Genomic DNA, 15939 nt, shown 5'->3' on the forward strand with positions numbered 1-15939 from the left:
CAAATGATTTACAAAGCAATATTTTAAAACTTGTCATCAGTTTAAGGCTGTACATTTACTTTTTTTCAAAACCTTGTTTACCCCATCAGTAAATAAACCAATTTTTATTAAGTTTAATTTAGCATCTTATGCTCAATGATTAACATTCAAAAACCATATCTCCGTGAGCCATGCAATGGTTGGTCATCATATTATTTTTACACAGCCAATTTTTAGAGAAGCACACAAAGATGCAAATAAGCAACAATACTCTCCTCCTCCACCACCACCACCTCGGATCAAGGGTGACTTACCTCCACTCCAGTAATGTGATATTTGAGGTGACTGATGAAGCCAATTTGGCACCTGCATACCCTACCACAGATGCAGCTGGAAATGCCTTACAAAATGAGTGGGTAGTTTGTAAAGTGGTGCATTCATTCTACTGTTTGCACTGGGCTTCCATGTGCTCCTGAAGCATGGACTCAAGGTTCTTGGTGCTATCTCGAAAGCTCCTTCTTTGAGCTGTCGTGGACTAGGGATTCCCAGCAATCAGTGTAGAAATTGCATTTTTTCCCCCCATGGAGGGTTTGAGAACACATTCAAATCTTTTCCTCTATCCATTGTTAATCTCTGACAGAACTCAACAGATTTTCTACTTCAGGAATCTAATGTCGAACACACAACAGATGTGGCTGGCCCAACCAAGACTACTGATAGTAATTAGAGTCTCAATGATGGAGATGTTGTCTTGGGAGAGGTTGCTTATCCTTCCAGTGGATTTGGAAGTTTCTGCTGAGATAATGTTGGTGGTATACCTCCAATGCTTTGAGTGCCTACTGTAGGTAGCACAAACCCTAAGCAGCATGGAGGAGAGCAAGAACCATTGCTACCCAGTAGACCACACGGTTTGTGATGGGTTTGAGCTCTTCATACACCCTTTACCTCAATCAGCCAAAAGCTCTGCTCACACACTGAAGGCAAATTTCATCACTGATGTCTAGCTTCGGTGACACTGGCTCTCAAGATATGAGAATTGGCCCCAATAAACTTTGTACTGGAGTGTAACTAATCGGCAGAATCAAGGTCACCCCAATCTCCATAATGGAGCAGCAGTAGGGAGACGATATTGTGCTTGCACACATTCAGGGGCCAAGCCATTGTCAACTCATTCACTGAAGCATATGAGAGGATGGGCCTTACATTCAACAACTGCAATATAAAAGGTCCCCTACCAACCAGCCCCCACTTTAAAACACTGCCCTTCAACAATAAAGGTTCACAGCAAGATTATGTAGAACACATTCAACATCTACACACAAAGGAAAAAGGCATGTTTGTTTCATCTCCATTGCATGTACAGAAATCATTAAGTGCTGTAACCCTTGTCGTCACTACACCACTGCTATCTGGAATGTTTATTATTAAAATCATATTGCACTACTTGCTCACAACTCGCCCTCAAATCTCCTATCTTAATCATTGAATGTATGCTCAACCACTTCCTACATTTATTCTTTCTATTTTTCTTACCATTGCAACAACAAGGAAACTTTTTTTTAAAGTGGTGTAGAAACCTGAGCAGTTGTTGTTGATAAACATCAAATATTTATAATTCAAACACTTTGGAAGTTCTCAAAATCTGATGAGAATCATCTGGGAACTGGGTTGCTAATTCATTGTTGGTTCATTTAATCATTTAAAAATATTTTAAAGCTTCAGTAACTACTTTTATCAAAATTGATGGCATATTAAAACTCAACTCGTACAAAAACTCAGTTGTAAACTTGTAGGAAAAGGAACAATTATAAATCTCATGGAATTTCTGGTTCTTAAACCATGCTTTCCTGCAGTTAATACCTTTGAGTCACTTCCATTCTTATAGATACATATATACACACACGCGCATATACACACACACATCTCAATTTCCTGCATACTGTACATTGCATCATTTTAACTATTTAACAGGCTAATGCCAGTGATTGGAAATGATACTGAAAAAAATGCTGTCAAATTCAAATTCTAAAGTGAACTCCAAAATGTAAAGCATTTATTACTTCCAGTAAAAAAACTTAAAAACCAAGACATCAAAATTCCTCTGCTCTTACTCTTAAAGCCATTTTGTAATATTCCCAACACAATAACTTAAAAGAAAATCTTTTAGAAACACACATTCTGACACAACCTTGTGTAGGAATGTTTGGTGATTAATTTAAAAAGTTTTAAGATATACTAGAGGCTCAGAAGCCAACGTAACATTCTCTTAAAATCCATATTCTCACCTTGCTATCATGTCCAGGTCTGATTAGATCAACCTTCACTCTCTCCTGCTGAGTTAATCTGGTTCTCTTAGATCAATCTGGACAACAAGGGATATATTCTACTTCTAATCCATATTCTCAGCTTGAAATTGTTCTCCATTTTCACCAGCAAATATGAGAAGCCATCAACTTCTTTGTTAGCAATAAAAGACAACCTATTCAGCTGGCACCTCCTTCCCCTTGACTGTTATTCTATCTCTTGCCATTTCCCCCAAACAAACCACCTCGCATAGGCTTCCTCTGCATTTTATCCATTTCTTACCATCCTCGGTTCATCTGAGATGAATCTTTTACTCCCAACCCAATTTTCACTCAACTGCTGCTCATACAACATAAATGAAAATAAAAAATTCCAGATGCTGGAAAACTGAAATGAAAATAGAAAATGCTGGAAACACTCAGCAGGTCAAGCAGCATATGTGGAAAGAGAAAAAGAGATCACATTTCAGGTCAAAGACACTCACCAGAACTAGAAAAGAGAGGAAATATGTTAGTTTTAAACAGAGAAAAAGTAGGGATTGGGGGAGATTGGACAGAAGAATGTTTTGGATACAAAAACAGAAAATGCTGGAAATACTCAGTAGGTTAGGCCATGTGTGTGGAAAGAGAAACAGAGTTAACTTTTCAGGTTAGAGAACTGAAAAGGTGACAAAAGCTTGTAAAGTTGCAAGTAGGGTGGGGGATGTCTCTTTTAGGGTGAAACTAGTGTGGTCGTGGGAATAAACTACAAACAAGTTATCTGGTCAGTGATTGAATGGGAGCTGTTAGAGAGCGAGAACATAAACAGAAGAACATAAAATAACGGGAGTTGCGAAATGTAGAGCAGGAGGACATGCCAGTGGGTACGTCCTCCACTCCCAGAGAGAGACAAAAAGGGAGGAAAAGAACTGAGCTAATATCATAGATTCATACAGTCCAAGAAATCAAGTTCCTTGTACAGAGAGAAAAGAAATGTAATCAAAGCTATGAGATGAGCAGTTAGACAGTGAGAATACAGGAAAGGAATATAAAAAGGTGAAAAATGAGGGGCTGTAGGACAGGTCCAGCTGGTCAGCCTGTACAAATGGAGAGAGAAAAACTAACCCTATGTCACAGGTGGATGACTTACAGCAGAAAGAGCCAGATCTAATACTGACAGAGAAAACAAGTTACCTGAAGTTGTAGAATTTGATAGAGTCCAGAGAGCCACAACATGCCCAGATAGCGTAGCGGTTAGCGTGACGTTATTACAGCGCCAGTGATCGGGGTTCGATTCCCGTCGCTGTAAGGAGTTTGTACGTTCTCCCGCGTCTGCCTGGGTTTCCTCCCACATGGCAAAGACCTACGGGTAGGTTAATTGGGTTTAAAATGGGCAGCGCGGACTAGTTGGGCCAGAAGGGCCTGTTACCACACTGTAAATAAAATTTGGCCGGCATGGTAGCGTAGCAGTTAGCGCGACGCTATTACAGCGCCAGCGATCGGGGTTCGATTCCTGTCGCTGTCTGTAAGGAGTTTGTACATTCTCCTGTGTCTGTGTGGGTTTCCTCCAGGTGCTCTGGTTTCCTCCAACATTCCAAAGACGTATGAGTAGGTTAATTTAGGTTTAAAATGGGCGGCGCAGACTCGTTGGGCCAGAAGGGCCTGTTACCACTCTAAATAAAATTTTTTTTAAAAATTTAATTTAAAGAAATGAGATGCTGTTTCTCAAGCTTACATCAGTCATTGATGTAACAGTGCTGGAGACAAGTCTGAGTGGGAGTAAGATGGAGAATTAAAATAGTAGACCTTTGAGAATCTTCTTCAGACTAAACACAGGTACTCCACAAAGCATTTGCTTTCTCTAACATATGGGACACTACATTGTGAATAACAAATGCAGGGGAAGAAGTGCAAATGAATTATTGCTTCACCTGAAAGGAATGTTTACATCCCTGGATGGTGGGAAAAGAACAAGTAAAAAGACAGATATGGCATTTCCTGTGGTAGCACAGGAAGGTGCATTATGAAGGGAAGTGGTTGGTGGGTATGGAGAAATGCACCAGAAACACAGAACAGTCCCTTCAAAATGGTGAGTGGAAAGTGGAGGGGAAAATGCATTGGTTTGGAATCATGTTACATCTGGCACACATTACAAAGGATGATTTGTTGAATGCAGAGACTGATGAGGCAGAAGGTGAGAATCACAGAATCTCTATCCTTGCACAATTTAGCAGTGAGGGGAGAGAGCAGAGGTGTGAGAAATAGATAGGATGTGGTCAAGGAATCCCCCAGCATTAAGACCCTAATTCCACTTGAATTCCAGAACTTCAGGAATCTTTTTTTCCCTCTGCGTATATCACAATAGGCAATTTTTGCTCTAATCCATCTGTGATATCAGCTCAGTTTTTCTCTTTCTCCATTCGCCCAGCCTGACCTGCTGGGCATGTCCCATAACCTCGCATCTTTTCCCATTCCTTTGTCTGTTTTTTCACTCTTTAACTGCCTTCATATCATAGCTTTGATTATATTTTCCTCTCTCTCCATCAACCTATCAACCAAATGACCTCTGCAACTTATCTCCCTGGCAATCCAAGCCTCATCCTATCAAAGATATTCCTTCTGTCCTAACCATCACACTTCACCTTCTCTGCTATTTAAAACTAAATTGTTTTCTCTCTCCCTCAGGTCTTCAACCTGAAATGTTAACTCTTTCCACAGATGCTGCCTGACCTGCTGTGTTTCCAGCATTTTCTGTTTTTATTATAGTACATGTAACTTCTCTTCACGTCCTCACTAGCACACCAGAAAGTTCTCTTCTGGACCTTTAGAAAACCACTGCTATCCACACTTCTTTAAAATCCACTCTTGATGACACCATCCTTGCAAACTCCCAGTCAATCTCAAATCTTTCTTTCTTATCTATGCTCATGTCTTCTACTCCAACTCCACTTCAATCCTTTCAAAGCAATAGTCAACATTGGCTGTGACTGAATTATTGCCCTCTGTGGTATTCAATATCACCATCATCCGCAATACATTTCTGTTGCTCAACTCCATCATACTGCTTTCACTTGTCTCCATTCTTAATCAACTAATCACAGCTGGGCATCTCAAGCAATGACTTCCCTGCCCTTCATCACATTTTCAGAAAACCCAAAAGTCTTGCCTTGCCCCAATCCCTTCTCATCTGCACAGTGCCCCATGACAATATTATCCGCTTCTATTGATGTATTAAGAATTTATGTGTTGCAAACTGTAACTCTTCCTCAATTCTACCAGTCTGCATTAGTCATGGAGAAGCAAAATATTCTCCATGTGAACAAGAGGAAGACTTTCTTCCAAGATCCATGCGAGTACTTCCCGGCAATTTATCGACACACCATAAAAAGTACCCTATCTGGATACCTCACAGCTTGGTATGGCAACTGCACTGCCCAAGACCGCAAGAAACTGCAAAGAGTTGAGGACACAGCGCAGTACATCCTGGAAACCAGCCTCCCCTCCATAGACTCTGTCTACACTTCTTGCTGCGTCAGTAAAGCAGTCAACATAATCAAGGACCCCACCCACCCTGACATTCTCTCTTCTCCCTCCTCCCATCAGGCAGAAGATACAAAAGCGTGAAAGCATATACACCAGGCTCAGAGACAGCTTATATCCTGCTGTTATAAAACTATTGAACAGTCCCCAAGTATGATAAAATGGACTCTTGACCTCACAATCTACCTCATTATGCCCTTGCACCTTATTGTCTGCCTGCACTGCACTTTCTCTGCACTCACTTTATTCTGCATTCTGTTAATTGTTTTCTCTTGTACTGCTTCAATGCACTGTTGTAATGAAATGATCTGTGTGGATGGCATGCAAAACGAGGTTTTCCGCTGTACCTCAGTATACGTGACAATAATAAACCAATTTACCATCCTTGATATTCCATTCAACCCTACCTGTTCTCCAAATAAAAGACCCACCTGAAACCAGCACACCACAATCACACCACCTCCATCATTGAAGAAAGGGATTTCTTTTAGCTTCCTTCTCCCATTTAATTGATGATCATCATTCATGATGAGTGTGATGGGACTGCTAAGATGCTGGAGCTGCAACATAAGACTACATGGATGCTGAGCAGCAGAAAGTGTGTGCAAAAACAAAAGATATATACAATTTTACAACCAATGGATCAGATCAGGGCTGAAGGGCCTCTTTCCATGCTGTATGACACTATCAAAGCTCGGCAGTCCCTTCACACTAGTCATGAAGGCTGATGAACAACTAAACAGGTGGAGGAAGCTTCAAGAAATCCCCATCCTCAAATGTGGCAGGATCCAGCATCTGAGTGTTAAAAACCAGGCTGAAGCATTTGTAATCACGTTTGGCTACAAGTGCTGAATGGATGACCCATCTCTGCTTCCTCCCAAAATCCCTAATATCAAAGAAACCAATCTTCAGCCAATTTGATTCAGTTATACACCACAGGCTACAGGAATAACCAACATCCTGGTAGCAGGACTGAAGACTTGTACTCCAAACATATCATGCCTCTATCCAAGCTGTTCCAGTATTGCTACAACATTGGCCTTTACCCAAGGAACTTTCCACACTGTTGGTTCTGAACAATCCACACAAGGAAGGAAAAATCCAATCTTGCTGATTACCATCCAATCAATCTACACTCAATCAACAACAAAGGAAAGTAAGATGTCCTTGACAATGCCATCAAATGGCATTTATTCTCAACTGATGTCCAGTTTGGATTTCCCCAGAGCTACTTCCTCATCACTGTCTTAGTTCCGAGTTCATAGAGGCCAAAGAGTTGAATGCTGGAGGTAAGGTATGAATGACTGTCCTTGATATTAAGGCAGCAGTTGACCAAGTATGGCATCAACAAATCCTGGTTAAAAACTAAATCATTCAGCATCAAGGGAAATAAACTCCAATGGTTAGACTTCGTCCTCACAGAGAGAAAGATGGTTGTAACTCTTGGAGTTTAATCATCCTAGCCACTGGACATAGCTGCAGGAGTGCTTCAGGGCAACGTTATTGACCCAACAATTTACAGGTGCTTCATCAATAAAACAAAATGCTGGAAGAACTCAGTGGGCCGAGCAGCATCTGTGGAGCCAAAACACGAATGTCGACATTTCAGGTCAAGATGCTGCATCAGGACAGAAAGGGAAAAGATTGTCAGTATATAGCAATACAAGGGAGGGGTGGAATAGAGGTGGACAGATGATAGGTGGAATCAGGTGAGGGAGAAGTGGGACAGAGGATGGCAGGTAATAGGTGGAAGCAGATGGGGAGGGGATGATGGGCAGATGGAACCAGGTGTTCAGGATGGGGGGGAATGAAAGAGAATGGGAAAGGTGAATAAAGTGAGAAGAAAACTAGGTGGACAGGTGAGTGTGGAGCATGTGTGAGAGGAGAACAGGATGTGTGTTACCTGAAATTGGAAAATTCAATGTCCATACTAAGAGGGTACATGCTACCCTACAGAATAAGAGACGTCATTCTTACAATTTGCACTTGGTCTCTCTGTAGCAGTGGAGAAGGTCGAGGTCAGCTTCCAACATCTGCACCCAAAACGTCGACTTCCCTCTACACTCTCAGTCCTGATGCAGGGTCTCAACCCAAAACGTTGACCATCCTTTTGCCTCCACAGATGCCATGGAGTTCTTCAGCATATTTGCCTCCAGCATCTGCAGTCCCTTTTGTTTTCTTGATTCACTGATGATTAACTTTCCATCAAAAGTTCTGACAAAGGATGATAGACACAGAAAGTCCTGAAAGTACTCATCAGGTCAGATAGCATTTGTGAAGACAGAAACAGAGTTAATGATATGTTCACTCTGCTTCTCTCTCCAGTTTCTGCATTGACTTGCAGAGTATTTCCAGCATTTTTTCTTATTTATTTCCAATTCTATCCTGCAGGCTTCTTTGTATACTAGTTCAACCAGAATTTGCTGCCTGTATTCTGCCCACATCAATTCCTATTCAAACATCGAACCTGTTCTCTGACTAAATACCAGTGCACGTGCAACCAAAATTTTAAAATTTTCTTACTCATGAGAGTAGTTCAATATTTATTTAAGATAATATGTCTTTTAGATCATATTTCAAAATACCTTTCTACCAGTTTATTAAAAGCAGCAATTACTTGGTATATGCATTCCATGACCCAGGAATCTGATGGGCCATAAAATGCCAAAAATCACAAGGCAGTTACTGCTTCCTTCCTTCCAATGTTGTTCATGCTTTATACTGGATTTTCTTGACCATTCCATCTACCTGTTCAACCCTGAACATTATGCATTCTTAAATTGAGAACCTTCCTACAGGATTTTTTAAATACTGATGTCAAGTACTCCAACATGCAGTATATTCATTAATTGTAACCAAACAACAAATAATTCCTTTGGTCAATGACAAAAAAATCTTGTCCAATAATATTACAAGTCAATGAGTGTATGAATCTTCTCCAAAGGAACAAAATGATGATATGTAGTCTTGGTAATGGTGGATATACGTAAAGAAGTGAAGACAACATATTAATCTTATCACAGTTTAGCCTAAGTTGAAAGCATCAATATCAATCCAAATACATTTAAATATAGTTTTGACAGATCTAAGTGACTTTAATCAACAAGGAGTTGAGCAAGTTTGATAAACCTTTAACAGACTATCCCGCACAGAACATAAATATTTCAATTATTTTTGAAACAAAGGCACTTTATGAGGGGAAAAACAAAGCAGAGTTTAAATAAAAACATTCAAAGGTTAAGAGGTATATTCTCCCTAACAGATGTGCTTTTGGTTCACTCCACAAAATATTATTTGGAAACAGATTAGTGTTGTCATTTGGAAAGATTAAAATGCAAAATTTTATAACAAGTAATAATACTTTGTACTGCTACCCATACAAAAATTGTTGATATATTCCTCCACTGTAAATTATGCAGGGATCTGATCATTAATATGTTTTAGAAAAATGGGGCAGAGCATAAGCAACATAAACACTGAATTCAGATCAAAAAAATGCTCTTTTATTAAAATTTGGTAAATTACAAGGAAGAAACAAGCAACACTCCATAAAAGCAAAATCTGAATTGTATAGAAATCAAACCTAGGTATGTACATGTGAAAGGTAAGAAGGATCAAAATCCATGATAAGACATGGACATTACAAACCTACAGAGGAATATCTAACTTTGAAAATAGATAATATATTTTAAACATCAGCAAAGAGGTTTATTTGACTGAGTACAGTTACATAGTATTTTTAAAACCAGTAACACATTTAGCACACATTTCACTGCAGAAAAACTTGTTATATTTGAAAGGTCCCGATTTTGACTAAAAAAGTGGAAATAAATACAAACTTCTATAAAAAAAATCCTGAATGTTTTGGGATTCGTGCTGTATAAATGAGGGTAACTGACAAATGCTGATTAAAAATTGAGAGTAAAGATTAGAAAATATTTAAGAAAAAATGCGGAAACTAACAGAACAAGGTACCCTGACAGGCGTGGACGCAGAAAGAAGCCGGGTTTGTGTTCAATGACGAGTAAAACCAGTATATTTTTCAAACAAAGTAATAGTGTGAAGTGTAGCAGGAGGGTGCGAATGCTCGACCCGTGCAGCAGCCATACAGCACGGGGATTGGGCCTAGCTGGGCTACTCACACTCGCACACAACACGGAGCCGGGAAACTACAATACACCAGCGGCGTTAACCGACCGCTTGCACCGCGGTGCGCCCCTTACCTAGGACCGCTCGTAACCGATCCTCGATCGCTCTCGTAACTGGAGTAAAGTCCCTGAGTTTCAGCGGAGCCGCCACTCGAGCACGTCTCCCCAGTAACACGCGGGGCCCCGCCGCTAGCTTTGTGTGCGCGCATGGCAAACCCCGCCCACATCCCCGCGGCGCGCCCGCGAGACGCGTCGAGGCGGCGCGCAGACGCCGATCCTCTCCTCTCATGGCCGGTCGTTGGAAGTTTAGGTTGCACCGAAGCTGCAGTTAATTCCCACTTGTTTATTTTGCAGTGTCCGTTCACACTTAACTCTAAAAAATGTAGAAATGGGGCAGCAAAAAAAAAAATCAAAAACAAAAATAACTGCCGATACTGGAAGTCTGAAATAAAACAAAATTGCTGGGAATACTCAGCAAGTCAGGCAACATCTCGCTTCAACTCAATATTCTTTCATCAGAACTGGGAAAACAGGCGTACGACCTAGGGGCAATAGTAGTCTTCTCGGCCTCTTGAGTGTACTGCACCATATAATGAGATCATGGTTGATCTGACGGTAACCTCAACTCCACATACACATCTATCTCCAAAAAAAGTTATTCAAAGACACTCTTCTTCGAAAGGCAGTGGAAGCAGAGTTCCAATGACTCAATTCTCATAAAAATGCCATTTCATAATGGCATGGAAGGCTGTTCAGCATATCGAGTCTGCTGGTTCAGTGCAATTCTCTTTCACAAACCCATTAACTCCTTCCTTACCTTACTATCACCCACCTATGCATGGGGTAATTTACAGTAGCCAACTAGCCTACTAACCAACATTCCTTTCAGATGTGGGAGAAAACTAGAGCACCTGGGGGGGGGGGGGGGGGGGGGGGGAAGAACCTATATGGCCAGAAGTATAATGTGCAAACTCCACCCTAACAGCACTGGAGGTCACGATCAAGCCTGGGTCACTAGCTGGTTGAGGTTGTGCTGTGCTATTGTGCTGCCCTCTTAATTGGACAAATCTTTATTACACATATATAAGCAATGGGGCCTCATTCCAAATCCTCTCCACATCCACTTTGTCATTACCATACAGGATTTTGTACATCTTGATCAAGTCCCTTTCACCTTACTGAACTCCACAGACAAAACCTTTCATCAGAAGACAACACATCCATTCCTGGTATTAGTCTAGTAAATCTTCTCTGAACTGCTTCCACCACTTTAACATCCTATGTGACTGTGTGGGTTTCTGTCTGGTGTTCTGGTTGCCTCTCACATCCCAATGACGTACTGGTATGTTAAATGGCCACTATAAGTTACCCTTTATTTTAAATAGCAAGAAGTTCCCATTGAACTGTGTTGGGAAAATGGCAACTTCCTACTATTCTGACCCTTAGTGTAACTGGTTGGCAATAAAGAATCAACATGGAATTTATAGGAGAATAAGTAACAAGGTTATAGGGAAATAAGGAGGGGGAAATAGAACTGATGGTATTGCTTTTTTGACAGCTGGCATTATGCCTCATACAACCTCACTAAAACAAGTTCTCAGTGGTGTATTGATATTCATAAGATTTGCTGTGCATAAATTGATCATTCTATTTAGAGAATAATAAATTGTTAAAGCACAGGTCATGCAGATTATTAAGTCTTTGCCAGTTTCTATCAGAGCAGTCCCACCACCTCTCTGCCCTCTTAACCCACAACTCTGCAAATTAATCTCACAAGTGCCCATCCAATGTCCTTCCAAAAAAACTGCCAATGATATGAATCTGAAATAGAAACAGAATGCTGGAAACACTCAGCATCTGTGATAGCAGAAACATAGAAACTTTTTCTCTACCCGACCAACTGAATATTATTCTTCTGAAGGTATTAATCATTTTCATTTCCACCAACTGTATTTTCAAAATGCATTTGCTCTTGTTAAGCAATAGTACAAACAGTGAACCAAGTGTTCTTGAGTTGCAGTCTTTAACAGAATAACACAAGAAAAAGGTGGAAGAGTAGGCCATTCCACTCCTCACACCTGCTTCCCATTCAACAAGATCATAGCTATTAGTCTTGAATGAAATAAATCACTGACCCTTCACAACTCTGTTGAGTAGAAAATTCCAAAGACTCACAAAACCTCGAATGAAGAAATTTCTCCTCATTTTAGTCCTAAGGTTTAAACCCTGAAGTAAAGCCAGTATTCAAAAAAAGTATATAATTCAGCCAACCTTGAGATGTTGCTCTCCTTGTGAGGTTAACATTCCCCACAATATATCAGTGAAAATGAGGCCATTCAGAACTGGAAAATTTAGGTTCAGTTTCATTTGTATTCTGCACCTAATGAGTTCATATCAACTGGAAGACTACTGAAAAACTTGCATTATGGCAAACAAATTTGAAGCTAGTAAAAATTAAAACTGAAATCTTTAACCTTTACTTTCTCTTGTCTCACAGAAACATGGTTTCGATATCATGTAAATCTGCAGGGTCCTTGTTCAGTTCTTGGTCTGTGCTCAGTAATTGGGCCAAGGTTCAAGTGCTCTACAGCTTATATCATTTGAAGTCAGGTCATTGCACAACCTTGAGCACCAGGTATGATTTAAAGAAAATCAAATAAATAGCTGAAAATTTTCAGCAGGTTCAACAGCAAGTGTGGAAATAGAAATAACATCTTAGGTCTTTCATCAGAACTGTTACTATATTATTTTGTTTTATTCATTGGAGTTGCTTTGTATCAAAATCTTGGAAAATCCCAGTCCTTGTTTCAATATTAGTTTCCTTAGAATTCCTGATATGTTATTCTTTCTTCTCGCAGAGGGTTGCGAATCTCTGGAATCCTCTACCCCAGAGATTTGTGGAAGCTAGCTCACTAGAAGTATTTAAAGAGGAGGTAGATAAATTTTTGAAAGATCAGGAGATTGAGGGCTAAGTGGATCTGGCTCAGAGGAGCTGAGGCCTGGGATAGATTAGCCTTGATCATATTGAATGGTGGGGTAGGCTTGAAGGGCCAGGGGACCTGCTCCTATATTCATGTGTGCTTGTGTACCAGTACAAAATAATTATTACATTTGTAATTTCCTAAATGACATTGTAAATAAAAATTTGTTGCACAGTGCTCATATTGCTTCCACCCACTCTCTTTTCCCCTCATTGTAAAAATTGTGCAGAGTTTCATATTTCAACTTTTACCACATACTTTTTTGAAGCTCTTATTCTTTGTTTTTTTTTCATCTTTTCCTGTCACCAGGATGTCTGGCAGTTTTTGCAGTTCTGTATACTACATCATTCAGTTTTCTGCTGCCCCTTACTATTTTAGTCATTCACAAATGCATTCTTTGGCAAACATAATTCTTGCCCCTTAAGGGTACAAAATCCTTCTGTACCATGAACGTACAATTCTGAACACCTCGTGTATTATCATTAATGGAAAACCATTTAAAGTCAGTATCACGCAAATGTAGAAGCTTAGTTGCCGTTTTGCATTTTCCCTTTTTGCAACACAACTCCAAACAATATTTTGTGATAGCTATTGAATTATTGTTCCCCCAGTTAGGCTAGTAACTAAATTTGGCTAATTGTATTATTAAATATAACAATTTTTTTACTCCCTTGTTGGCTCTAGAACATCCTATTACAGCAAACTACTGGTGCACAGTTTTCCAAGGAACAATGAATTTCAGTCAAGACTTCAGGAAATCATATCAACTTTGCTACATCTCTCACACTTAGCCCAATCCATGAGAAAAGTAAAAGCCCATCAAGTATCACAAGTTTTGCTACATCATTATACATTTCTACATGGAAACACTCAAATGCCTTACAACAAGTTATCCATAATTTCTATCTTCCATTGCTCCCAATAGTGTCGAGTTTCCCTCCAAGATTGGATTGGGCCAACACGTGCCTAACTGTTTTGAGGAATTTAAAAAGAGTAGTCTTTGCTTATATTGATTCATGTACAAGTGACAGGAAAGGGAGACTTCCGTCCATTTGGCCAGAAGTGGAGGTGGATGTGCTCTTCCAATTAGATTTCAGGTTCCAGGGCAAGAAGAATAGCAACATTGTGGTTGCTGGTGAGCATGGTACAAAAACAAATAAGCAGGTCTCAGACAAGCACTGCCTGAGGATAGAGCTGCTCTTTGGAATGCTGATGTGGACAAGGATAAGGTAGGTAATGGTTCTGGTGAGGATGCTGTCATCGCAGTTGTTGAGATTAAAGTTGTGGTTAGTGATGATACTATTGGCTCTGATAGAACAGTCATGGATGATAATTATAATTCTGATTATGGCTCTAATAAATATGGTGTTGATGTGGGTTTTAATAGAAGTGACATATGGCGTGCTTTTAGCCACGGTTGAAAAGATGGACTTCAGTATTTTTAGAACAGCTCTATTCCTCTTCGATTAATTGCAGTAAGGTTCCAGCAAATGTTAAAAACAGCCATACTGTCCTTAATCCAAAGTCGGACGAGCCAATTAAATTGAAAAATGTCAATAATCAAAGGGCTATTACTATTGGCTTAATAATATTTTGGGCATTTATGAAGATCTTGGCTAAACAACCAGCTGACGCAATCACCCTTCACTTTCCACGAGTAGAATCTTTGGTGGCCGCTCCCAGTTTTAACCAAATCATTCCAATTTTGAACAATATATTAACAGGGGCCAAAAGGAATAGAAAGGAAATGGCTGTAGTTTTTAAAGACCTTGCCAAGGCCTTCAACTCCTTGGGTCATAAGCTATGTTGTTAGCAAAAACCAAGGCAGTACAATATATATTTCAGTCCTCAGTAAAAAAAACACAACCATCGCTGTCAAGGGAACACATAAAATGTCTATTACAATATTGAAAAAAAAGGGGGACAGCATGTCACCCTGCTTAACAGTCCTCATTATAGGGATGGATCTGGTTTTGACTTTGCTGTTTTCAATAAAAATGGATGGATTAAATACAGGTTCCCCCACCCCCCACACACACATCAGAACCCCAATGAAAGGTCATCAACCCGAAACCTCAACTGTTTCTCTCATTTTCATGCCACCTAATCCATTTAGCATTTCAATTATTTTTTAGTATCAGACTTTGGTGTCTGCCATATTTTGTGTTTTGCTTACCTTGAAGCCCATTTTTGTTTACATGCATAAGTTTTTCTTCAAATATGCTATTAAAATGCACATTAAACACAAAACAGATGCCTGGTGCTTCAGAAATTCTCTTTGATGGTGATTTAGTCTTTCCTTACACCAGATTACAGGGTTCAGTCAGCTGAAGAAATCAGCAAGAGTCAGTTGTTCCCCAGCAATTTTCAATTGTTACAGCAACCTAATTTATTCCCTTTCTATAAAATACCAGAAATCCAGATAAATTAGAAAGAGGCATTTACCTAGAAAAAAAATGTTTATAAAATAAGGAGGAAAAATAGATGTTCAAAAAGCCCAAGGGAAAGACTTTCTTATTGATCACAATTTGAACTCATGATCGCTGCTGCTATGTGGAGTGGTCTGGATATAATAAGCAGCAAATGGAAATAAAGCAACATCATGTTACAAAGTTTTAACTGGGCAATACTGTCAGAACATCTGGAAGTTGGTTTGTTGTGAATAGTTTCATATCTTTATAAATGAGCAATATATATATACACACACACACACCAGAATACAACTTTACACCCTTTTGAAACAAAGTTATTAAACCGATGTAAATCAAAGGACTGCATAGTTCCCAGATGGTAATTAAAACCATGTCCATTTCAAAAGAGTAAGTGTCATTCACACTCAACTATATGAACCAGAAGAATTTCCTAGAGTACAGCAGATGAGGTTCCTCTGGCAAAAAAGGCAACGTTTTTGTCTTGTATTTTGTACTGAAAAATTTTTGTAACATTCTTTTCTGCCTTCACTGGTGAGAGAGTGCGCCAGGTAATCTTCAGCTACATGTAAAGAAAAAA

General features: G+C 39.7%; 2 protein-coding genes across 3 annotated transcripts in view; both read right to left on the reverse strand.

Annotated features, from left to right (window-relative positions):
- scap (SREBF chaperone) overlaps positions 1-10873 on the reverse strand; it is a 102303-nt gene extending 91430 nt beyond the window's left edge. The window contains exon 1 of the mRNA XM_052022768.1: positions 10025-10873. The gene's annotated coding sequence lies outside the window, so the exon portion shown is untranslated. The remainder of the gene's footprint in view (positions 1-10024) is intronic.
- Positions 10874-10877: 4 nt separating this feature from the next.
- The window catches only part of elp6 (elongator acetyltransferase complex subunit 6), a 30510-nt gene continuing 25448 nt past the window's right edge, over positions 10878-15939 (reverse strand). For both annotated transcript variants that reach the window (XM_052022766.1, XM_052022767.1), the window contains one exon: positions 10878-15921. In XM_052022766.1, the coding sequence (XP_051878726.1) occupies positions 15793-15921 (129 nt within the window). In that variant the 3' untranslated portion in view covers positions 10878-15792. The remainder of the gene's footprint in view (positions 15922-15939) is intronic.

This window comes from Pristis pectinata, chromosome 9 (assembly GCF_009764475.1).
Source record: "Pristis pectinata isolate sPriPec2 chromosome 9, sPriPec2.1.pri, whole genome shotgun sequence".
Taxonomy (NCBI): Eukaryota; Metazoa; Chordata; class Chondrichthyes; order Rhinopristiformes; family Pristidae; genus Pristis; species Pristis pectinata.